This window comes from Pongo abelii, chromosome 19, assembly GCF_028885655.2.
Source record: "Pongo abelii isolate AG06213 chromosome 19, NHGRI_mPonAbe1-v2.0_pri, whole genome shotgun sequence".
In the NCBI taxonomy this organism is placed as follows: domain Eukaryota; kingdom Metazoa; phylum Chordata; class Mammalia; order Primates; family Hominidae; genus Pongo; species Pongo abelii.
The window spans coordinates 32,668,960-32,694,459 of NC_072004.2; the positions used below are offsets into that span (position 1 = coordinate 32,668,960).

The window sequence follows — 25,500 nt, forward strand, 5'->3', positions numbered from 1 at the left end:
GTATTAATACAGGGGCAAAGAGGAGGGTAATTGCTGCTTGCATGTCACTTACTATGCATTTGGCTTCACATCCAGGCAGAACCTCTCATTTAAAGGGATCAGAATTTATAAGTGATTATTGAACTGAAATATCAGTTAACTTGCAGAATCCTGAACTTTTCACTTTAGCATTCCATTGTGTCTGAAAACCGGTAAAAGTAGCCACCTGTCTTTGACGTACCATCCCACCCTGTCTTTGAGTTCTCTCCAGGGTCTGGGGTTCCCTGTCCTGTTTTTACATAGTGTACATCTACAATGAGCCATTGAAATTTCCCATTTGGGTTTCCTCAGAGTGTAAGAAAGCTTAAAGATACTTAGGAATAATCGGAGCACAGAAATCCTCTGGACTCTGCCCCAGCTGCCTTACAGAAACTTGATGAGTTTTACTGACTGCCTCACGCCAGGCTCTCAAAAACCTCAGCGTTTGCAGCAGTAACAAATCCTTTTTTGCTCACATTTCATTGATTTCTGCAGTATTTTATTAAACTCTGCAATTACAATAACTGGTACAACCGGCATTTGTAGGGTTGGGAGCAGACGCAGTGGTCATTTGGTCAGCTTTTGAGTTGACAGAAGAAACACAGTGCGGGACTGCAGAGCCCAGCCTGCTGGCTCCAGGCATGCAGTGGGCATGCAGTGCCCGGCTCCTCAGTAGTAATAATGATGTTCCTGGACAGGGGTGATGAGGAAGGCCCTGGGCCCCTTCGGTCTTCATCTAGTTCCTACTTCTGCACTGCTAGAGTCTTGGCTGACTGAGCCCCTCAGTGGGAGCGGGGACAGCCAATTCTCTAGTGCTCCATTGTGGAGCCCAGCCAGCTGGCTCAGGCCATGCATTCCATATTGTCTCACAGAACAAACAGGGAGACAGCAGATCCATGGTTGGTGGGAAGCCTGTAGAGGTGGTTTTGGAGTGACCTCATTTATGTGGTTCTTGGAGGGCAACATGCAGTTTCATTCTAAGCAGTAAGCAGAAAAGACTCACACGTGAATGTGGCTTTGCTCAGCCTGGTTCAGCTTCCAATGTACTCATTTCTCAACATACAGCACTTAATGCAGGGCTCACTGTCTTATGTTTACACCTGCCTGTGTCCCCTCATCTCACCGTAAGCTTCCCAAAGGCGGGAATATTCTCTTTCCCGTTTTTTTTCAACTCCAGCATTTTCAGTGAGGCTGGACACATTCTAACAGCTGGAAAATAAATTTTGAAGTTAATTGCTCAATAAACTTATTTTCTCATGGCGGGATCTATAGATCTGTAATATTAAGTTATATGATGCACATAAAACCTCTCTGGTTTAGAGCACGTCCTCCTTCAGCTTTATTGGAAGTTACTAGGTAGAGGAAGCGCCGAAAGTAGTTGGATATCTTGTGTCTTGATGCTCCTGCTGTTCCTCCTCCTTCAATATTTTGGCACGTCCATCAAATTGTCCAATCTTCCTAGTTACGTTAACCAGTTTAACTTACTGGATTGTTTTCCCCACTGCCTCTCCCTTTTATTTAACACATTCAGAAGGAGGAGGCAATGTTTCCACGTGTGGCTAGGGGCCATTCCGGCCCCACACCTTACGCCACTCCTTGCTTTATTGCTGCTGTTCACAGTCAGCCTGGCTTCCTGCCGAGAGAGCGTGAAGTGAGGGGAGCGCAGGGTGGCAGGTGAGCATCTCCAGGCCACCTGCCCATCCTGGGAGCTGAAGGTTGCTCCTGTCAGCAGCATTTCCCAAACACCCACCAGGCATCTCAGAGCTTTCAGATGGCGTCTTAGTCAGCTTAGGCTGCCAAGACAAAGCACCACCGTGTGGGGTGGCTGCAGCAATGGGCGGTTATCACCCTCAGTCCTGGAGGCTGGAAGGCTGAAATGAAGGTGTCTGCAGGGTTGGATTCTCCTGAGAGCTTTCTCATTGGCTTGTAGGTGGCTATTTTCTCCCTGTGCCCTCACATGGCTGCCCCTCTATGTGTGTCTGTGTCCTAATCTCCTCTTCTTTTTTTTTTTTTTTGAGACGGAGTCTCGTTCTGTCACCCGGGCTGGAGTGCAGTGGTGCGATCTTGGCTCACTGCAAGCTCCACCTCCCAGGTTCACACCATTCTCCTGCCTCAGCCTCCCGAGTAGCTGGGACTACAGGCGCCCACCACCGTGCGCGGCTAATTTTTTGTATTTTTAGTAGAGACGGGGTTTCACCGTGTTAGCCAGGATAATCTCTTCTTTTTATAAAGACACCACTCATACTGGATTAGGGCCACCCTAATGGTGTCATTTTAACTTAATCGTTTCTTTAAAGATCCTGTTTCCAAACTGTCACCCTCTGAGGTCCTGGGCGCTAGGACTTCAACATATGGATGTTTGTGGGAATGCATTTCATTCATTAACAGATGACACTAGGCATTTTTGTCAGTCTCCAATGGGGAGGAGGATGGTGCTACCTTTGCCAGATATGGTGGGTAATAAATCATAAACTTGAAGTTATGGTCTTGATTATGGAACAGATGAGTCCTCTCTTCCACTGCCCTGCCCCTCCTTCATTAATCAATCAGTTTATAAATATTTATGTCCTGGGGAACCTCTGATGCACCAGGCACTGGGCCCTGTGTGGGGATATGGAGGCCTGCCGTGGTTCTCTTGTGGGGGAATTTACATTCTAGGACACTCCAGTGGCATAGTCCACTTGGGGCCTGAGACTGACCTGGGAGGGGATGAAGGTGCTTGCTGAGAGGGTTGGAGGTGCCGTTTTCTGCTCTGCTCTGTTCTGTGGGACACTGGTTTCATAACTATCCAGACACTTCAAGTCCCTTTACCTTTGACAAGATAGTTTCTTTTTTGGAAAGGGGATAAAATATGCTTAAATAGAAAAAGATGGAATGGGTTTCATGTTTTGTATGTTTCCTCTTCTCTAGGATGATGCATGTGGTCCTGGAAGTCACAGCACTTTCTAGAGGAAGTCCTAGCGATGTGGACCCCAAGGCACATGGCATCTCTGGGTGTTTATTCCGAGGCAGCCACTAAGGATGTTAACATTTTAAACTATAGAATGTTTCTCATAGCCTCATTCATAAGAGTGGGAAATTGGAGACCAAAAAACATGCTGTTAAAGGGGGATTCGGTTCCATCTGGACAATTGAGTACTATGCCGCTGTTAAAAATTGCAGTGCAGAAGAAAATATAGTGATATGGACATAAAGCACCATTTGGCTTTTAAATAAGTATGGGCGGAAGAAAGTCGCCCATACTTATTTAGGGGTCCATCCCATTTGGCTAAAGTTGGTTATCTTGGGGTATGGGAGGGAGGGAGAGGCTGATTCTGTCTGCTTCTTTTTGTATATGTCTACTTTCTGAATTTTCTGTAACAAAGTAACTTTTATCATAAGAATGAAAGTAGGTGGTACTTGTTATTTAAAAAGCTGGTTCTCAGAGCTAGCCTCTCAAGGGCAGTGAGGCCCTGCTCTTCAGCCACAGGGGTCTACACAGGCTCCTCAGATGGCCTGGGGCCTGCATGCCTGGGGTCTGACTCCCAAGCTGCAAGCTTGAATCTGCGGGAAGGGACTGCTTGTTCCTCACGCAGAAGGCTTCGTCTGCGGTTGGCTTCTGCTCACAGGAGGCGGCTGGAGCAGCCCCATTTTTCACAGGTCATCCCAGCGCAGCCTGATTTTATTTCATCTTGTTTTATATTACATTTTATTATATTATCATTTTCAGATCCAATTTGTACAGGACATCTAATCTCTCTGAGATAGAAATGAGGGGGAAAAAAGCCTGGGGCATCCAGGAGGCACAGCCGTTCTAAACGTGAGCCACTGACTCATGAGGCACTTCCAGATGGAAGCCTCAGAGGTTAGAGGACACATCTGTCCCCGTCTTTAAAAGGGAAATGGATGCCCTGTGCTCAGCTAGTGAAGCTGCCCTTTGGCAGAGCCCCAGGTGACTGTCCCATGGCCTGTGTGTGGGAGTTGGGAGGAGCCATGGGCCTTGGCCTAGAACACTGATCCTGGGCAGATGTGGCCTCAGCTGACTAACCAGATGACCTTGGACGGGCCAGTTAGATACCAAGGACATTATTTCCTCACCTGTAAGAAATTGAGTAAGATGACCCATGTTTCTGTGCAGTGTAAACCTCATGTATGTGGCATATTGACATTATTTTGGCATGAGACATATTGTCTCAATAGATTTTAGAATTGACCTGAGCAGATATACTTCCTTTTTGGTGCCTCAGACTATGTCCTCTTCCCAGAGTCTCCTGATAGACTCAAGCTTCTGCTTGTGAGCTGCTAGGAGCAAGTGCAAGGTGCACCTCAGGATAGTGCTGGGTCCCTGTCATTGTCCCCCTTTTTACAGATGAGGACACTGAGGCGACAGGGCTCACTGACTACCCGGAGTACCCTGTCTGTAGGGCAGAGCTAGGATTTGAGTCGGGCTCCCTGCCTCCAAGTCCTTTCCCATGGTCCTTCAACTGTAATACGCTCTGCGGATGGCGGAGGATGGATGGAGGGCACCATAGTGTGTAGTGGTTGGAGGGGACTGATTTGGAGCTCTATAGAAATAGGGAGCATTCTAGGTGCTTGAGTGGCAGGAAACCATGGTCGTGATGGGTTTTTGATAGCTTGGGTTTCAGAAGTGGTAACGAAGTTAATTTAGTGGAGAAAGTGGGAAGATGAAAGGGAGAGTGATTAGGAGGAGTGGCCTCTTGGAGGCTGTTGAAGCTATTTGGAGTGAGAAGGGCCTGTCTCTGAGATAGGTTGCCTATCCATGACATGTGTGTGGAAGTGGGGAGGAGCTGTAGGCCCTGGCCTAGAGCACTGATCCTGGCCATATGTGGCTTCTGCTGACTAACCAGATGACCTTGGACAGGTCAATTAGATATCAAGGACATCATTTCCACACCTGTAAAAAGAGAACATTTTAGTGAGGAATTGAGTAAGATCACTCACACATCCCCACTCCGTCTTCAGTGGAATTACCCAGCTAGCTTAGAATGAATCACGGTGGGAGTGTTTATACCACAGGAATGGACAGAGGATACATCGAGGTGGATGCCTCTCCCCTCCCCTCCCCTCCCCTCCCTTCCCCTCCCCTTTACCAGCACACCTCCAGGGAGAATGATATGGGAAGAATTGAGCCCACATTGAATATTTTAAAAGACATTTATAAAGAGAGGTTATCATTTTCTTAAAAGAAAGGGGTAAGGTAGGGAGGAAGTTACTATGATACTGAGTTGTCCTACACAATGAGAGTCCTTGGAAGACAGTCTTGTTAATGTCATTCACTAATACTCATAACCTTCAAAAGGGCTGAGAAACACTCGAGGAAGAAGAGCTGAAAGCATCCTTAAGGAATGGGGACCTGTTGTTGCCCAGTTGGTTCTCACTCTTGGAGCTCCAGATGTGGAGGGGGTTGGCTGAGGTGAGCAGCAGGTGTGGGGCAGTGAATGTCTCATGGGCTGTGTTTTGTGTGTGCTTGCCGGGCCTGCACCTGTACGTGCTGGTCCTTGCACGTTCCCTGTTGCTGTCTCAGCATCATTTACCTCCTCAGCTTCAGGGGACCTGGTTCTGTTGGCCTTGTCTTCCTTCTCCTCACATCCTGAATGGATGCCCTCCTGGCCTCCATTGACTGCCCCAATAGTAATGATGTAACATAGTAGTAAAAGCTGGCACGTGTCGAGCATGTGTGGTGTTCCAGGCACAGTATTAAGCACTTTGCATGCTCACCTTGCTTGATCTTCCTAGAACTCTGCATTATGTGCCATTTCCACCCCCATTCCCCAGGTAGGGAATCTGAGGCTTCTAGAGGATGAATATCAGGGGGTTGCTGGTGAATGTTTAATAGAGGCTTTCCAGGTAAAAGCTCGGTCGGCAGTGTTTGCTGATTTCTTTGGTATAAATACTCCCCCCATTGCGGATTTCAACCTCCGACCTGATGTCTGGGAAGTGCACCCTGGGCTCCTGGAGCCTGCTGGAGCCACTCCTGATGCCACTAACAGATGAGGTCCAGGTCAGCAGCTGTCTGCTCTTGGGCCTGACATTTCCACCTATCTCATCACTGCCCAGTGTTCCCCTTATATTAATCTTGCTGCTGCTACCACTAAACCTTGTTAAAAACATTGGGATTGTGTCACTCCCCTATGCAGAAACTTCTGACACCTTTCATTGTCATGGATTCATCACCTGGCATTTGGGCTCCTTGAGCCCGGACTTGAGCCTCTTTCTCATGCATCCTGTGAGCATGGCGTGTGTCACTCCTGGCTGCCCCCACCCACCACATGCAGTGTGTCTCCATTTCTCTGCCCAGACTCTGTCCTCTGAAGGAATTTGCTCCTCCTGCCCCACCTCTGCCACAGGCACCCACTTTGTATCAGTTGCTTTCTAGCCATCCTGGCCTATCCCAAGAGCTGCCCTGATGGATCTGCAAAGTGGCCGTGGTTTCTAGAGCTGGAGACGAGCTCTTCCTCTCCCAGGTGCCCATCACCGCCACCTCTGGCACTGCCTTCTCTCTCCTTTATGGGGTCTTAAATGTGTACTTATCCAGCACCTCCAGGACAGGATTCTCATCCATTCAGTTTTCAGTCCATCCTGGTCTTTCCCTTCTGTCACACCTGCATTCTCCCTGCAGTGCCTGAAATGGGCTGGCCCTCCTGCAAATACTTGTTTGCATTCGTGGATATGAAAGGGAAGCAGGGCTGCTCAGAACCCTCTCTGCTTGTTCTTTCCCGGGTTATCCATGTGAATCTGATTATTGCAGGATAAACTCCAGGTTAAGGCTGCTCTGTCAGTGTCAGTGCAATTCATTAGCTCTTCATTCTAAAGCAAAAGCCCTACTGTGCCCTTCTGGGTGTGGAGGCAGGTATGGTCGTGGCCTGAGTTGGGGTGATCCTCTCAGCATTCTCTGGGCAGCCCCTTTGCCCATCAGAGTTTGCCAGGCTGGGGTGGGTGAATTAGGCCGTTCCCTCAGCCTTGCAAACATTGAGCTATTGTATAGAACCAGCTGGCTGCAGGGCCAGGGACCTCTCTCTGTGGCCCATGGTGGCCAGCATCTGTGGGTCTTGCCCCCCTCAGCACCGCCGACGTCCCATGTGGACAGGACCAGGTGTCTGTATGCTGGGGGTTTGGTGGGGCTGTCCATGGGATGCCTGTGCTGTGCCCTGAGGGGCTGGTTTCCAGGCTCTCTGCAGGGGGATCTGTGTGAGTTTGGGTGGGACATCTAACAGGACAGAACACAGCTCTGCAGGGCACTCTCCAGAGTGGACTCAGCATACATAACCCCTCCCACCTGCTGCAGGGCACTTTCAGACTCCCAAGATGACTGACATTAACACGGGCTCATTAACAATGTTGTCACCTTCTAGAGAAGGCACTTCCCTCCCAGGCCGCCCTTGCTGACTTTCTCACCTATGGATGGGAGCCCCCTGCCTGGCTCTGCCTGGCTGGCCGCTGCCTGCGGTTGAGGACACTCCCATTGGGGGTACTTTGGGAGAGCTGGCTCTCTAGGGCTCTGCCTGTTTTCTGTCACCATGAAGTAAGGAATAAACTGGCCTGTCCTCAGGGCGCCACACCCTGCCCAGCTGTTGCCCCCCAGAGCAGCCCCTCCCCATGACCTTTCCTCCATTGTAAAATGCGGGAGTGGGACTGGAAACAACACATGCAACCCTCCTCTCTCCCCCAGGGCTGGTGATGAGTGCTGCTGGCTTGGGCTTGGTGCCTTGAGGCATCTTCTTAGTCCCCACAGAGATCCTGGGAGGCTGGTGGTGCTGTCAACTCGTTTGCTCGGAGGAGTTAAAGTCCTGTTTAGTGTCTCCGGGCCTGAGGGCTGTGGCCAGTAAAGGGACAGGTGGTCCTATTTTGACCCCCTGCTGTCACTGCTCTGTCTGCCCCTGCCAAATGGTGGGCAGGTGGCAGGAAGCACAGGCTGCCCTGTGGAGCTGAGCCTGGTCTGAGCAGTGCACCCCTGGCTAGTTATAAACTGGGGCCCCCCATTTGTGTTCAGCCTGGAAGGAGACACCACGTGGTTTCCAGTGGAACGGGCGCCCCAGAACACCCTGCCCACTGATAGGGTTACACTGGGGGCCCAATGAGGCCCTCCCCACCTCCCCTCCCTTGGTCCACTTTTCTATGTGAAGAAATGTTTTCATTATGAAATAACTGATAAAAATAAAAGAATGTAAGTGCATGTAAGATGTTACAAAAAAGCACACACAAATCTCCCTCAGTTAAAGGGACGTGACTGACCATGTAGTCATGAGATCAGTGAGATCAGTTTAAACAGCTGCCTGGGTGAGTCTAACAGCTGAGGACACGACGTGGCCTGGGCTGGCCACCCTTCCTCTTAGCTCTGAGTGCTAAGTGAGGTAATAAGCCCTCCTCAGGCAGGTCTGGGACTCTATGTCACCAAGATCTGCCGTGTATCCAGCCTCCATCTCCCGTTTTGTAACTCAGAACCTGTCTGGTGCCTCATTCCCATAATTGAGGTTTCGCTGCATACCTTTCCTTCTCTCTGGCCCGGCCACTCTGTCTTTAACCCTGTTTTTGTGCTTGTTTATTGGTTTGGTTTTTATTTTAAAAACTATTTAATTATGTTCAATTCATTCGATGAGTCATCTCAAATTCTATTTGGAATGAAGTGGAGCAAAAACAAACTAAGGAAGGAAGTGGTAAAGGAGAGAATGGGGTTGGGGGAGAGGAAGGAAAGAGGGAGGGAGGAAGGCCAGTGGGCATCAGGCATCTGTTACCTGGGATACAGAGGTGAGTAACCTGCCCTCTCAGCAACTCGAAGTAGGTTTTGTTTTTCCTGGGGGAACTTTTGAGAGGCGGTTCTCCCTAGTGGCTAGTCCCCAGGAAGGCACAGCCACTCAGCTTCCTGGTCAGAGGGTTCTCCCGGAGAGTGCTGTTCTTGTTCCTGTCCCTCAGGCCCTTGGCAGGCTGGCCCTCAGCCCCGGGCGGACATTGTCCTGTGAGCTCCGTGCCTGCATGCTCACCGTGGGGCCGGGCACACCTGCCAGCTGCTCCTGGCTGTGGTCCTGGGGATTCCCACACTCACCAGGCTCTCCCACCTGGTGGGCTATTCCAGCTGCCTCCTTTATGCCCAGAGCTGCCGAGACATTAACATGAAGAGGGGTGTGCTTGACTAAAGCAGGGGAAGGAGGGAAACGTAGGAGGAGCTGTTTCTGGAAGGGAAAAGCAGCCCTGGCCGGTGGTCCCTGCCCAGGCCCAGCACAGTAAGTTCCCAACTCCCCAGGTGCCGCCTCTTGGCTGGGCTGGCACTGGGCACTTTGTCTGTCCCTGGCCACCCTCCTCTGTGGCCTCCGGTACTGGCTGCTTTGCAGTGAAGGGGCATTTCCAAGTCATTTTTCCCCTTTCACTTCAATGCTGCAGATGTTCGGTGGGATCTTGTGTCCTAAGAACCGTCCGCCCCATCTGCCCCTTCTTGGGAAACTTATCTGTGAGAAGAGCAAAGGGGAGCTTCCGACTTCTTTGGAAATGCTGACATCTCTGTGTCCTCCCCGAGCGTTGCTTACCTCTCCCTGCTGCCAGTCTTCCTGAGATGCCTCTTTCCATATGGTTCCAAACCAGCCTGAGCTCCTGGCCAGGGAGGCAGGATCCTGTGACTATTTGGTTACAAATAAATAGAGATACAATCTTAGTCTGTTGTTTCTCATAGTTGAATGTGAAGGTAAAATGACAAGATTACTTTATTTTAGTTTCCCACCCTCCATGGGGTGTACTTTCTCTGGCAGTTCTTAATGATTGCTGCTTATGTTTAAAAGCATTAAGCAGAAAATCAAGTTGGGCAATCCTGATAATTAATTGGTTCCTGGTATTCTTGTTCTGGAAGGGAAAAAATGTCTTATTAACCCTGTGGCTTTGGGAAAATCACTTACCCTCTCTGAGCGTTGTTTCTCCTACTGTTAAATGGGCATTGTGGTCACAGTTAGTTTTGTGATCTAAGGGGGATCCCAATAACTTGTGGATAAAGTGCATTTCCAGGGCCTCACACAGGCCAGACACAGAAATAAGATAATGGAATAAGTAGCTAATATTTCTTTGGCACTTATTACTGGCCAGGCACTGTTCTAAGCCCTATGTTTATGTTTCCTTATTTAATCCTTCCAAGAATGCTGTTTCTGTCTCCCTTTTCCAGATGAGGAAACTGAGTCACACAGAGGGTAAGTAAATTCCCAAGATCAGACGGCTTACTCGAGCAGTAGAGCTGGCTGTCTACCCAGGCATTAGTATTCCAAAGAGTGTGCGCTAAACCCCCAAATCGTATGTGCTGGATGGTGGAGGAATCAATGAAGGATGAACAAATAAATGCCTTGAAATTTGCCAACTGAATGTTGTTCAGGTTGTTGCCTTTGAAAAAGATTTTACATGTATTTATTCTCCATTTGCTTGGTGAAACAAAAACAGAATGTGCAGAGGTGTCTCAGCCCAACCTGTTTAATTGTCCCCACCTCACACATAGCCCGGCAGCTGTGATCTGTGTCTCTCGTCACCATGCCCTTCATAGTCCTGCTTCCTTGCGGATTTGTCCGTTGCTTTTGTTTCTTTTGATTTATTTATTTGTTGGAGATGGAGTCTTGCTCTGTTGCCCAAGCTGGAGTTCAGTGGCACCATCTCGGCTCACTGCAATCTCCACCTCCTGGGTTTGAGCGATTTTCCTGCCTTAGCCTCCGGAGTAACTGGGACTACAGCCACATACCACCACGCCTGGCTAATTTTTTGTATTTTTAGTAGAGACAGGATTTCGCCATGTTGGCCAGGTTGGTCTTGAACTCCTGGCCTCAAGTGATCCACTTGCCTCCACCTCCCAAAGTGCTGGGATTACAGACGTGAGCCACTGTGCCTGGCCTTTTGTTTCTTTTTACAGAGCTGTTTACATTGCTAGTTTTCAGGGTGGGTGAGGCTGCTAGGAGCAGCGCACAGGCCCTGGGGACAACCAGGGGAGCTGATATTCTCACTGCAGGCTTAGGCCTTGCTGGGATTCCTAACATGACGTCCATAAAAGGGCTTCTTTTTCTTTTTTTTCAGACAGCGTCTCAGGCTGGAGTGCAATGGCACGATCTCAGCTCATTGCAACCTCCTCCTCCCGGGTTCAAACAATCCTCCTGCCTCAGTCTCCCAAGTAGCTGGGTTTACAGGCACCTACCACCACACCTGGCTAATTTTTGTATTTTTAGTAGAGACTGGGTTTCACCACGTTGGCCAGGCTGGTCTTGAACTCCTGACCTTGTGATCCCCTGCCTTGGCCTCTCAAAGTGCTGGGATTACAGGTGTGAGCCACCATGCCCTGCCAAGGGCTTCTTTTCTTTCCTCTTCACCAAAAGCCAGTGAGGACAAGGAGAGGCAGGGAACGGGGTGCCATGTTTAACCGACCCTGGCTCAAGGATCCTGGCACTGCCCTGCACCCATATTGGCCCGTGGGTAAGCAGGAGCGAGGGCCAGTGCTAGTCACTGCTTCTTTGGCCAGCCTGGGCTGTAGCTAGAGGCCTGGCAGATAGTGGAGACCTGCTTTCTGCCAGTGGTCAGAGCCCCCCTGGGAAGAGGGATGGTCACCTCCACTCCAGGGTCTTGGGTCTTAGGGAGGCAGAGATGCTAAGGGGACTGCTTCTTAAAGGGTAGTCTTGGGGAATTACATGAGAAAGCACTTAAAAAATATGTATTACCGTTTTCAGTACTTGAGTAGGCACAGGATACTGAGTTCAGCTCAGTGGGTGAGAAAAATCCGTAGTTTATAGTCATGTGTATCCAAGTCACAATATTAGCTTTTACCCAGCTGTCAAGCTGATACTTAACCACATTGCTATTCTGTGGGCACTGTCTTCCTAAATAGGCCCCAGTTATTCCATGTTATAACCTTGGGAAGGAGCAGATGTCACTGCTTTTCATCCTACTCTTCTTTTAGATAAGCCTGTTAAAGTCAGTGGGTACATTTATTTTTGTTAACCCAAAACTAAAGCTAACTAGCTGTCTGTTATTGAAATCTAACAACAGCATCCTCATGCCTCTTCAGATGGCCAGATGACTCCACAGCCACTTTGGGATTAGTGGTTCATTTCTTCCTTTCTTCATTCTACAGACTGCTGTGCTGGGTGGCTATTGCGTGCAGAGTGCCACCCGAGAGGCTAGAGATACCTCTGGGAGCTAGACTGCCAGTGCCTCTGCTGGATCTGCATGGGAGGGGGCTGTAGAGCTCAGACAACAATTCACAGTTAGTTGTTTTCTTGTAGTTGTGGTCGACACAATAAAGTAGACCAGGGCTGGACGTGGTGGCTCACGCCTGTAATCCCAACACTTTGGGAGGCCGAGGAGGGCAGATCACCGGAGGTCAGGAGTTCAAGACCAGCCTGGCCAACATGGTGAAACCCCATCTCTACTAAAAATACAAAAATTAGCCAGGTGTGGTGGCAGGCACCTGTAATCCCAACTACTGGAGGCTGAGGCAGGAGAATCACTTGAACCCGGCAGATGGAGGTTGCAGTGAGCCAAGATCACCCCACTGCACTCCAGCCTGGGCAACAGAGTGAGACCCTGTCTCAAACAAACAAACAAACAAACAAACAAAAAAAAAAAAACAAAACAAAAAGGAGACCAAAGTAGAAAGAATATATTAATGGCATCCCGACTCAGGTCGGGTAGGGAGATCAGATTATGCTTTGCTGGAAGTTGCCATCTGAGCCAAGTGCTTTGAGAAATCACAGGAGTTAACCAGGTAAAACTGGGATACATGATGAGGAGCATTCTAAACTGTGTGTGGTATGTGCAAAGAACCTGGGGCAGGAGGAAGCAGAGCGGGTAAGGTAGGGACAGGGAGTGAGGGAGGCACACGAGGAGGCAGGGGCTGGCTCACCCAGGGCTCTGAGGACCAGGCTGAGCACCTGCCTTTCACCCCATGGCAATGGGACGTCAGTGAAGGATACTCCATTTGAAATGCCGCACTAGCATTAATTGCATGACACAGGCTTGGTTTGCTGCAGCTGAGCTCTACTCTTCAGACTGCCTTCCACCTGCAGGATACGCACCCATGCCAGGTGCACAGTGCTGAACGTCGAGCAGTGACTTCCCTGGGCAATGGAGATTCTGTACAGTTTAACTGGATGCATCGGCAACATACAGTGCAAGGCTCAGGGACAATCTGCAGTGAGCAAGGCTAGCTTGTTAGTCTCAGGCAGGCATTGGACTTTTTTGTCTTTATTCTATGAACAGCCTGACAAGGCAGACATCATTATCCCGCTCCACAGATGGGGTCACTGAGGCTCATGAGTGCCCTGGCCCAAGATTCTGTAGCTGGCAGGTGGTGTGGGACTCACACCCAGGTCTGTCTGATGCCAGATTTCATTACTATACTGTGAGGTTTTGGAAACTTTTGATTTGTTCAAACAAGCAGTCGAAGGACATAGGTTAAAAAAGAACCAAATTCTGGCTGGGTACGGTGGCTCACGCCTGTAATCCCAGCATTGGAAGCCGAGGTGGGTGGATTGCCTGAGGTCAGGACTTCGAGAGCAGCCTGGCCAACATGGTGAAACCCTGTCTCTACTAAAAATACAAAATTTATCCAGGTGTGATGGTGGGTGCTTATAATCCTAGCTACTAGGGAGGCTGAAGCAGGACAATCGCTTGAACCCAGGAGGTGGAGGTTGCAGTGAGCCGAGATTGTGCCACTCCATTCCAGCCTGGGTGGCAGAGTGAGACTCTGTCTCAAAAAAAAAAAAAAAAAAAAAATCAAATCCCCACCAGAGTTGGGCTCTCATTGATTACAAGCTTGTCTCGAAATTAACCTTCCTGTCAGGTGGGGGCTCCCAGATCCTCACCTGTGGAGACAAACATCAAACCAACTGGAATCCCATCCCACCTGGGGAGGATCCCATGTCTCCCTGGGACGTCGTGGACTTCAAGGAAGCTTTGTTGCAGAGGGAATGGGGCCTGTGTCTTTCACTCTTCCCTCCTCCCTGTGCTCCCCCTCTGCATGCCCCACATGGGTGAGTGCAGAGGAGGCTGCTGGCTTTCTGGTGAGTGTGCTTACTCCTGCCCGGGTGGTGGCCATGGTGTTGATGTGACAGCCAAGGGAGCAGCTCCAGGGTTGGCTGCTCTGGAAATGTGCTTTGGCAGTGGCCTTGGGGAATCTCCAGTGGCTTTTTCAGTCCCAGCAGTCCACGGCCTCGCCTCCTTCCGCCAGGGCCCCCGGCCTCCTGCTGTCTTCTCTGCCTTCGTTAGGTGGATTTGCTTGGCTCTTCCCTCGGTCTGCTCCCAGATGTGCAGAAAGACTCTTTGAAGCTCAGGTCTTCCTTCTGATCAGGCCTGTCCTCCTGAGCAAGAAGCCACAGTTCACAGTGGAAAGCATGGTTCTCATAGAGATACTAGAGCGAGCATCACCACATGTTCTAGAGTTGTCCGCTGGTCTTGGCAAATGGCACGTGGTGGGGTGGGGCGCTGTGGGATGAGATGAGGCTTTAGGGTAGGGTCTTTAGGGTGAAGCCTAGGGTGTGCTAGGATAGCGTACTGCAGGATGGCGCCCTGCAGGAGGGCACATTGGGACCGAGAACTGTAGGGTCACTGCAGGACCATGTGCCATAGGGCCACTGTGAAAAGCAGGTTTGCCCTAGTGTGCCATGCATGGATTGCTAACTCCAAGGTGAGATCGGGACATGAGCACACAGTCCTGGCAAGAGGAGGGAGATGAGGCTGAGGCGAGTGGAGGACCTTTCCTAAGGCTGCAGGTGCCAAGCGGTGGACCCTTAACTTGGACCCAGACTGCCTGATGTGGAGCCTGTGTGCTTTGCCATGAGGCTAGGCTGCTTTCTCCCAAAAGAGGTGTTTTTGCCTTCCTGCCACTTAGTCTGCTCTCACCCACTGCGTGTGACACACTAGGAAGTGCTCTGTCCTGGGCAACAGAGCGAGACACCATCTCAAAACAAACAAACAAACATATGTGGAACCAGAATGACCCTCCAGGCAGTGCATCTAATTCTTTATCTGAGGAAGGCCTCTCCTCCCTTTTCACTCACTGACTCAGGGAGTCCAGGGCTGGGATGACCTCCAAGTGTTTGATCCACAGCTGTCATTTTACCAGAAGAGAAAGGGAGTTTAGTGACCTCATTGAGTCCATGGGGCCAGTTTGTCACATGGCCAGGATGAGCTCCAGGACCTGTAGAAGGAAAATGCTTCTAAAGAGCAGTCTGGCCGGGCACGGAAGCTCACGCCTGTGATCCCAGCACTCTGGGAGACTGAGGCCAGTGGATTGCTTGAGCGTCAGAGCAACCTGGACAACATGGCGAGACCCCCATCTCTACAAAAAAAATACAAAAATTAGCCGTATTTGGTGATACATGCATGTAGTTCCAGCTTCTTGGGAGGATGAGGTGGGATGATCACTTGAGCCCAAGAAGTCACTGAGAGGCTGCAGTCAGCCGTGATCACGCCACTGCACTCCAGCCTGGGCGACAGTGAGAGCTTGACTCAAAAAAAAAAGAAAAAAAAAAAAAGCAGCCTGGAACAGGGCGGTCTTTGCAGGCTTACCTTCTGCAGGTTTAACCTTAACCACAGATTCTACCTGGGCCCCCCTTTTCCCTTTCTCTTATTTGGGTGTTGAAGGCTGTGGTAAGAGCATGCCAACAGGGACACAGGTGAGGGAGGCATGGGCTGGGCAGAGGCTGGGTGGGAGGCTTTGCTGTCTGGGTTTTTTCACCCTGGAAAACAAGAGAAAAAAAGAAGCAACTTGTGTTTCTATCTCATGGGAACTCTAATCACGAAGGGCTTGGATTTGATCGCCATCGGTGCTAGGGTCCAGAAGGAAACCACAGCTTGGGAAGGCTTCTGAGGACGTGAGCGGGCAGCTCTCTTTTCAAAACACCTAGAGAGTGGAACCCCGTCTCTACTAAAAATACAAAAAAATTAGCTGGGCGTGGTAGCAGGCACCTGTAGTCCCAGCTACTTGGGAGGCTGAGGCAGGAGAATGGCAGGAACCTGGGAGGTGGAGCTTGCAGTGAGCTGAGATCATGCCGCTGCACTCCAGCCTGGGTGACAGTAAGACTCTGTCTCAAAACAAACAAACAAACAAACAAACAAAAAAAAAAACACCTAGAGATAGTGAGTTTGCAACACAGATTTGCAGGACTGGTGCCTACAAGTAGAGAGAGATTTTTAAACCTTGTATGAGGTTAGGATTTCGGGTTTCTCAGGAGCCAGGTTTAATAAACCTATAGCAAGTTAGTTTCTCAGTCATCCTACAGTCATGAAATGCATTATTGTGCACACACAGGGTTTAGATTTGTGCAACCCAAGTGTAGGTATATTGTTTACTTTCAAATAAAGACTCAAAGGGACATCATATCCCTGAGTCTCCTCTTGACAAGCACAGTATTTTGGAAACTCTTGGCAGTAGTTCCAGTTCAGTATGGGGCTTGGTTCTCATTTTAGTCCAAGTCAAAGCAGCTGAGGGGGTTCTACCCCAGTGTGTCAGGGGGACCTGTCATAGGCATGTCCTCTACTTGATTCCAGATTTAACCCCTGAATGATTCAGGGGGATTTTAGTGCACATCAGATCTCAGATGCTGACTTGGAAGTGACGGAAGGGCCATATTTTCTCTCCCCTTTTTGGCACAGGGCTAGAACAGCTCCCCCAAGCAAGAGTCTTTTATCCTCACTGATGTTCATGTGATTCAGGGGCAGCCTGTGCAGGAGAGGGTGTGGACCACCCAAAAGCCAGGAGATGGAAGGAGAACAGAGTTTCGGCATCAGAAGGTGCTACTGCAGCTTAACTGTGGGATTCCAACACGCCCGCCCACCAAATCCTCGTTTCCTCATCACCATCCCTATGTTACCATCCTGTAACATGTAACATAGGGATGGTGATGTCTGCTTACTGGGGTTTCTGCTGGGCTCCGTGCAATGCTCTTCAGGGTTGTGCTATGGAAGCTGCTGAGCACCACATGCCTTGGAGGTGGCCAGGCCTGGGTTTGCACATCTGGAGGCATGAGGTGGACAGATGCGGGTCTGGGGCTGGGGATTCGAGTGGGTGTTGAACTCTCTGTGTTCTTGGAGGGTGGCCCTGAGATGTGCTGGGTCTCGCCTCGATTTTAAGTGGATGTAGACTTACATAGAAAATTGGGCATGTTGGGGGACGGGCTGAGTTCCTCCTTCCTACCCCTCTTCCCAATACAGAGGTTAAGGAAGGAGTGTCTCTGGGCAATGCTGGGACACTTCACAGGAACCCTGCATTTCTGAACACTTCATGGAAGCAACTTTGTGCAATTCAACACTTTTTCTGACTTTTCACCAGCTCAGGTGCTGGGGCCTCCCTGTGGTGATAGCACAGATTACAGTTTCCTCCATTGGCCTTGACCTTAGAAATTATGTAACTATTGATTTAAAAGGTTTTTTTTGTTTCTTTTTTTGGCAGTGGTTGCAATTTGTATGGTTTCCGGGTTTGAACATTGGAGTTACTCTATCAAGGCGTATAATGCTGAATTGGATTCAGAGATTATTGGATTGAGAAGATCCCGTGGGTCTGTCTGACCTGCCCTTCTCACTCTGCAGCTGAGGAAATGGGCCCTGGGTCCCGTCAGGGACAGCAGAGTCCTCATGCCTTCTGGGACCCTTCCCTCCTTCCCTCCTGCCGTCAGGGCCCTGCCTGAGGGACAGTGACACTCCTACCCCATCACATTGGTGCCGGCAGTGAGCAGTCACGTATTTGTGTGGTTGTCATCTTGGAATGATGTGCCATGTGACAGTTAAATAGCTTTGCCCAATGAGTTATATAATGCTGTTTGTATGTTAAGTTGCATGCCAGGCTTTCACGGTCAAATGATAAGCGTGACATAGGGTCTGAAGCGACAGCCCACTTGTAGGAACTGGGCCAGTGTACTCCAGCATGGCATTGCAATGGGAGTCACTGTATTTTGGATGTGTGGTCTGGTCAAGATGTGGGACACATATAGTCAGATCCTGGTGGGTTCATATAAGACCCAGGACCATGGTCGGTCAAACTCCTTGCTGTTCTCCCCTGAGATGTTGGCTTATTGAACACTTTTTTGAAGTAAATGGGACCCTGGTTAAGCTGAATTTCCCTTTGATGGGATTGGTTCTATTAGGATTGCATCTGAGCTGCTTGAATTTGAGTCTTACATGTACCGGTTGTATGAATTAACCTAAACGGGTTTTTGATGTATCATTTCCTTACTTTTCGGAGACTTCATTTTAGTGCATTCAGTTTGCTTCTGGGATTGCATTCTAAATACTTTTTTTTTTTGTTTATTTGTTTGGGACAGAGTCTTGCTCTGTTGCCCAGGCTAGAGTGCGGTGGCACGATCTCGGCTCACTGCAACCTCCTCCTCCCAGGTTCAAGTGATTCTTGTGCCTCAGCCTCCTGAGTAGCTGGGATTACAGGTGTGCGCCACCACACAGGCTAATTTTTGTATTTTTAGTAGAGACGTCGTTTCACCATGTTGGCCAGGGTGGTCTTGAACTCCTGGCTTCAAGTGATCTGCCCACCTCGGCCTCTCAAAGTGCTGGGATTACAGGTGTGAGCCACTGTGCCCGGCCGTATTCTAAATACTTTTTATACACACTGACAAGTTGTCCTCTGAAATCTTGAATCTGTTTATATTTCACCAAAACTTTAAAAAATGTTTTCAAGATTTTTATTTTTGCTGCTCTACTAGGCAAAAGAGTAGTCTCCTGTTTTGTAGCTGTCTAGTCTGAGCTGTGAACGGCTTTGGGTTAGGGCTTTGAGAAGATCAGAGGAACATGTTTAGAGCCTCCTGCAGCTTTGTGGGCACAGGGGATGAGCAGGGGGTGCACCTCAGAAGTCGGGGTGGGCGGGGTCTGGAGACCACGGGACTTCACTTGACCAGGTCTGCCCAGCACGGGCAGTGGCCATGCGGTGCCAGGCTGGGTTCCAAGCCATTGACAGAATTACCTCAGTGAATCCCTGGACAGCTCCATGAGACTGGCCCTGTCTGTTACTATTCTCACTTCAAAAGGCAGGAGACAAAGAAGTGGAGTGACCAAGGGGCTTGCCCAGGGAAAGCAATGAGGAGGTGGACCCAGGGCTGAGCTCACCAGCACCTTGGTGTAGAACTCAAGAGCACACCCCTAGATCCTGCCCCTGTCTTGGGAGGCTGAGACGATGATCTCTGCTGTTTTGGAATTGGTACTAGGCTTTGCATTGCTATGATTTCAGGAAAACATCTGTATTGTTGGTCTCCGAAATATACATAGAATTTGTTTTCTGTTCATTTCTTGCCAAAGGAGTCCAGGTGAGCTGCACCTGCCTGAGTGGGATCCCAGGTGTGATCGGGGGTGTTGATACCTCTGATGGTGGTGTCTGTGGGCCTGCTTTGATCGGGGAGCAGGAGGAGTGCTGGAGGCTCTGTGTCCCCCCAACTCGGGGGTCTCTGGGCTCATGTGTGCAGCATTACCTGGCTTGGGCCAGAAAGAGACTTCGAGGGAGCCCTGTAGGGGGTGTCTGGGTTTCCCCATTCACCTCTGCCATCTGACAAGATCGCTTCCCTCTTTGAGCCCCAATTTCCTCACTTCTGAAATATTGGAGAGCCTTCTTACTCATACAGTTGCTGGGCATTTTTCCTGAAATAGTAGATCTCTGTCACCATAGTATATAACAACCCTTATGCACAAGGAAGGGTTATATAACTGTAAAGTAATTATAACCCGAGTCTTTTCTCTCTGTTGAATAGGCTCTTTAAAAAAGAGTAGGTATGATTGACAATTCCTGAAAGTCACTCATTAATTGGTTCTTTCAAGTAAATAATAGCAGCCATGATAGTCATAGTGCTGGTGTCATCTGGCACCTCCCGTGTTGGATGGCAGGGCATTGTTTGCACGCCAAGTGATGCCTACCTTGCCCTGACTGGAGGGTGGCCTCACTGGCTCCTGTGGAAGCCCGTCCTGATGCTGGTTAGTGGCATTGCGTCCTCTGGTGAGCTGAAGCACACAACATGGTGTAGACCCTTCTGAGGTGATAAGGTGAGCTAGCAGTTATGATTGACTTGCAGTTTATAATTAAACTATGGGACAGCTGTCATTGTTCCCTCTCAGTGGTGTCTGTGTCATGTAGACTGGCAGGAAAGGAAACTTCAAAATGACCCTTGTTTTGTTATTTGCAGGCTCCAGGGAGTTCCACACTGTCCAGTTCTCTCTGCCATGATAAACCTCTGTGGTGAGTGTCTGTGTGGGTCATGCATTCCTGTGTCTCTGGCTGTAGGTCAGCTCTCCACAGAGGAAACTTGGGCATGGCATCATTTTATTCTGTAGAAATCATAATTTCTGTTTTGGTTGTAAACATTGCCAATCAAAGGTGATACAGGCCACGTTTTCTATCCGTTTCTAAATGCTGTGTCAGGGTCAGAAGCCCAGCTGGTAGAAACACCTGTGATTGTCTTTGAATAAATAATTGCACTGCTGAGGCCTGATTGTGCAAGTGTCACTTTTGGGGGAGACTCCAGGGTGTGCTGGCAAGAGCCCCTTTAGAGCAGATGATGGGGGCCCTGAGCCAGCATTTTCTGGAGAGGCACTCACTGTGGATCCTCATGACCGTAGGAAGCGCTTCATTTCTGTTCTAACAGTGTTCAATTTGACTTGGAATTAAATCCATGTCTGATAAATAAGGTAGAGAAAACAAAATCCTTGGGAATTGTTTGGATGCTGATTTGAACAAATCAACCTTAAAAAATAAATGTATGGGCCGGGCGCAGTAGCTCACGCTTGTAATCCCAGCACTTTGGGAGGCTGAGGTGAGGAGACCATAAGGTCAAGAGATCGAGACCATCCTGGCCACCATAGTGAAAACCCATCTCTACTAAAAATACAAAATTAGCCGGGTGTGGTAGTGCATGCCTGTAATCCCAGCTATTCGGGAGGCTGAGGCAGGAGAATCCCTTTAACCCGGGAGGCAGAGATTGCAGCAAGCCGAGATTGTGCCACTGCATTCCAGCCTGGCGACAGAGTGAGACTCTGTCTCGAAAAAGTAAAAATAAATAAAAATAAAAATAAATGTATGGTATTGGATGTTTGATGTTATTATTTCTTTTCAAGGTGTGATAATGGCATTGTAGACATTTTAATCAAAAAGTGCCCTTATCTTTTAGAAATCAATACTGCAAGATTTATAAATGAAATTACATAGTATCTGGGATTGCTTTAAAGCAATCAAAGTGGTGGAGGAGATTGCTGGGGGTATTGATGGACAAAGGTTAGCTGTGTGTCGGTAATTTTGAAGTTAGGTGATGTGGGTACATGGAGGTTTGTAAAACCATTTTATATGGTTTTGAATTTTTCTAAAATTAAAAGAAAGAGAGGAACACATAGGAGTAGTAAAAATGAAAACTCCAAAGCTGGTGGCAGCACTTTGGAGGGACTTAAGGACACGTCCTGTGGACCCATGCCTCTGGCTTTACCTCATGGGGGCACCGATTGGGTTTGACCTCATCCCCTCTCCCTGGAACCTTTTCCACCTCCTCCTGGATACCACCCTCAGCCCTAATGTTAGGAGCCCTCCTGGGAGGGGCTCAGGCCTCCCTGGGAACCACAGGGCTGGTGGAGAATCTGTGGTCTGTGGGAGGCCCTTGTCTCCAGTCACATTGGGTGCCTGGCTCCCACACTGCCAGTCCTGCCCACGTCCTCAGGCTGCTGGCCATGACATGACCATTTCTACCCTCTTCCCTCTTCCCTCCTCCACAGTCTTCATCTCACACTTGGGGACCTGCCCTGGCCACCTGGGCCCCTGGCTGGGTGGCCAGCCCCACATTCTACTCTGCATCCACCTGGCCTGTGGTTAGCTGGGTGGCGTCCCAGCGGGGCCCCATGGAGCTCTTAGCCTTCTGACAGGAGTCTGCTGAGTTGCTGCTCAGTAGATGAAAGGCCGCTTTGATTATGCCCCAGCTGGTCCCCTCTCCACGTGAGGTCCTGCCTCCTTCTTGGGCCTGCAGGGTCCTCCACGACCATAGCTGGCCACCTCACCAGCCTCATCCTTGGCCGCACCTGCCCCAGGATGCCACATACGGACACGAGGAGCTGCTTGCTGATGTTTGGCTTCTGCTCACACCATCTCCTCTTCCTCCCGGCCCCCTCCCGGTGTCCCCTCGTGCCGACCTTGATACCTCGGAGCAGGGTTGAGGCTCCCTCTCCAGGAGTCCCACCTGGAACCCTGTTCCTGCTCCCAGTGAAACCACAAAAAGTCCTTCCCGCCTTCGTGCTTTTGCATCTGAGCCCATGTGTCACTGCTCTGGGTTGCTTTCTCTTTGTGCGTTCCCTGGCTGCAGCTTGCGGTACCCTGTCATGCCCTGCTAGGAAAATTCAATCTTGTGCCCCTCCCCACACTGCCCACCGTTATGGGAACACAGCGCAGAGGCTGTGCACACTGTAAATTCCCGTAGCTGGCCGCCCAGGTGCTGGTGTGAACACCCAGGGGATGAGTGTCCGTCGTCTTCACCTTTTTCCTAGGGGATGTCTGTTGTCTCCTTACCCTGCTTCTGATCTGCCCACTGCTCTCTCGCAGGCTCGTCATCCTGAGTCCCACCATGGAGGAGGGCCATGGGCTGGACCTCACTTACATCACGGAGCGCATCATCGCCGTGTCCTTCCCCGCCGGCTGCTCCGAGGAATCCTACCTGCACAACCTGCAGGAGGTCACGCGCATGCTCAAGTCCAAGCATGGGGACAACTACCTGGTGAGAGGTGGGCAGCTCCGGGAGCCTTTGGGCAGGCTCTGCAACAGGCACTGTGTAGGGATGGGCACTCACAGAACACTGGTTTACACATGAGGAAGAAGCTCAAGGGCCTGGGCTCACACAGCTGTCCATGTCGCCCTCGTCCTGTGTCTCTCTGCTGCCACGCCTGGGGAGGAGCCTTATGTGTCTCTGTAGGTAGCTTTCAGGGACACACGACTGCTGACCACAGGGATGGCTGTTGCCTCGTCCTGCACTCATCAGTGAGGCTGGCTCCCCAGTGCCTTGGGACATGTCCCCGGCCAGCCACCCCTGCACTCCCATGCTGCATCCCTGGTATCAAAAGACAAACTTGTGACTCTCCTCCTGAGCCAGAAATTAGGAAGACAAATTAGGTGGGCACCCAAGAAACCAGGGGCTGCCCTGGAGACAAGGAGACAGCTTGATTTTCAAAACACACGTGTCGAGTTGATGGTGGAGCCACATCTGAGGAATAAATAATACAGAACAGCTTCTCACCATCTCTCACCCTCTGATTGGCCCCTTGTTTTCTGTTCCCATGGTTGGTAGCCCAGGTGGAGGCTGACTTCCTTCTGCTGTCAACAGTCACTAATGGGATTGAATGACAGCTCCCTGGCACCCTCTCTCTACCTGCCTTCTTATCTCTAGTAAGGAGGCCTCCTTATCTGTGGTAAAGCTAATCTGCCCCGCAAGCCTACAAGGTGGTCATTGTCTTCCTTGTTGGTCTGCTCCAATGACTGGGGCACCAGTGGCTGGGAGAGGTGGACCCAAGTGGCAGAGTAGGATGTGGCCTCCGTCTGATGCCAGAGCAGCCCTGGCCCGGGTGCTTCCTGTGTCCTGACCCCTCCCCAATCCTTGATTCACTCAGGCTCCTGCCTCTTTCTCGTCTTGAAGCCCATCTTGTCTGTGACCTGGCAGTGGACAGGAAGTGGTGGCCAAGCCCCATCTGATGGTGGTGCCTCTCACCAGGGGCCCTCTCCTCCCCAGGGCTTCCTCCTTCATCACTGAAGCAGTGTGCTCTGCAGGACCATGGCTCCTTCCTTTGGAAGCCACTCCCAGGCTGGTCAGCACATCCCGAGTCTCCTCTCTGGCCATCCTTCCCCTCTTCCCCAGTCCACCTTCCCCAAAGAGACCATGCAGAGGGCCTGGAGCCCTGGCCAGCACCTGTCTGTGGGGCCTTGTCAGGGCCAGAGCTCTCCCTGCAAAATGGCTATGGCAGGGATCTTTTTCTTGTGCAGGGTTAAGAAATGAACTGTGGGTCTCAAAGCAGCGCCCCCCCTTGTCATAAACAGGGCTTGCTGGGTGACCAGGACAAGCCCCCACCCTTCACTTTCCTCACATCTCTGACTCTGAAGTGAGAGGGACGTTTAGTTAATTTTTAAGGCTCCTTGTTGCTGGAACATTATTGTTATTATTTTTTTCATTTTGAACTACTGGAGTATTTAGCAAGGTTCCACAAATGGCTGTGATTTTTTCAGTGAACTTAGGCCGTGGCTCTTGGCTGGGCATGAACTCAGCCCTTTCCAGGCCTGGGGCCACCAGGCCATAGAGGAGGGACTGCCTTCCCCACCATGTGCCACCTCTCTATTGGGTCAGTTTGTGTTGTCAGGAGCAAGACCATGGAATTTATTTTATATATATAAGTATATATATTTTATATTATATATTTTTTATGTGTGTGTGTGTGTATATATATGTGTACATATATATATCCTGTATGTTGGGATATTTTGTAGCCATGAGAATTAAAAAAAAAATAGTAACACGGTAAATTGCCTGGTTTAATACTAGTTAACGAAGTAGAATATAGACTTTATGTGTAAGGGTTCTGTATGCCATCCTTATCTTATTTATTTTATTTGTTTTGTATTCTGTGACCACACACGTCTATATTTTTCAATCTTTTCTGATCCTCAGTACCTGGAAGGGAAACATCATGTAAAAATGCAGTGTGTTTTCTCCTTTCATCTCTGATGTCAAGGATTTGTCTAAAAGCTTTTTATCCCCCAATTTGTGAGTGTGAAGATTTTAGATATTTTTTTAAAAAATTAGTATTAATTAAAATTAAATAAAAATTAAAGTATTAATTTTTTAAAATATTAAAATCTATTTTACGCAAGGCATTTTTTCTCTCTTTTATAGGTATTGAATCTTTCAGAAAAGAGATATGACCTTACAAAGCTTAACCCAAAGGTATGGAGTTCATCCCTTTATATTCTGCATTTTTGAAAAATGTAAACAATGCTTATTTTGTGCAAAAATAATTTGCTACTAGTCTTTGTGGAATGTGACTTGATAAGGAGTATTAGGAATTGTTCATATCAATTGTTTTAATTACTTTTTTTTTCAGTTTGAAATAGTTAGAGATTCATAGGAAGTTGTGAAAATAATACAGAGATCTCCTGTACTTCTCACCCAGTCTTTCCGGTGGGAGACTCTTACAACACTAATAGTAAAATATCTAGGTCAGGAAGTTGGCATTGGTATAGTCCACGGACCTCACTCACATTTCCCTGGTTTCGCGTACATGTGTGTTTCTCGGCATCGTGTGTATAGATGATAAATACTACATATATATGTATAGAACAAATCTATACACGTGATGCTTCCTCCTCCCGCCTCCTGGGATCTTTCATATATACTGCATATATATATGCATGGAACAAATCTATAACAAATATATGTATAGAACAAATCTAAACTGCATCATGTGTATAGATTTGTTAAGCCACCACAAACAAGAGACAAAACATTTCCATCAGCATGGGGCTCTCTTCTC

General features: G+C 49.3%; 1 protein-coding gene across 1 annotated transcript in view; it reads left to right on the plus strand.

The window, feature by feature from the left end:
* The window catches only part of LOC129051055 (tensin-3-like), a 158,942-nt gene that overhangs the window by 85,052 nt on the left and 48,390 nt on the right, over positions 1 to 25,500 (plus strand). The window contains exons 4-6 of the mRNA XM_063718540.1: positions 20,142 to 20,194; positions 22,532 to 22,703; positions 24,864 to 24,914. Of these exons, the coding sequence (XP_063574610.1) occupies positions 20,142 to 20,194; positions 22,532 to 22,703; positions 24,864 to 24,914 (276 nt within the window). The remainder of the gene's footprint in view (positions 1 to 20,141; positions 20,195 to 22,531; positions 22,704 to 24,863; positions 24,915 to 25,500) is intronic.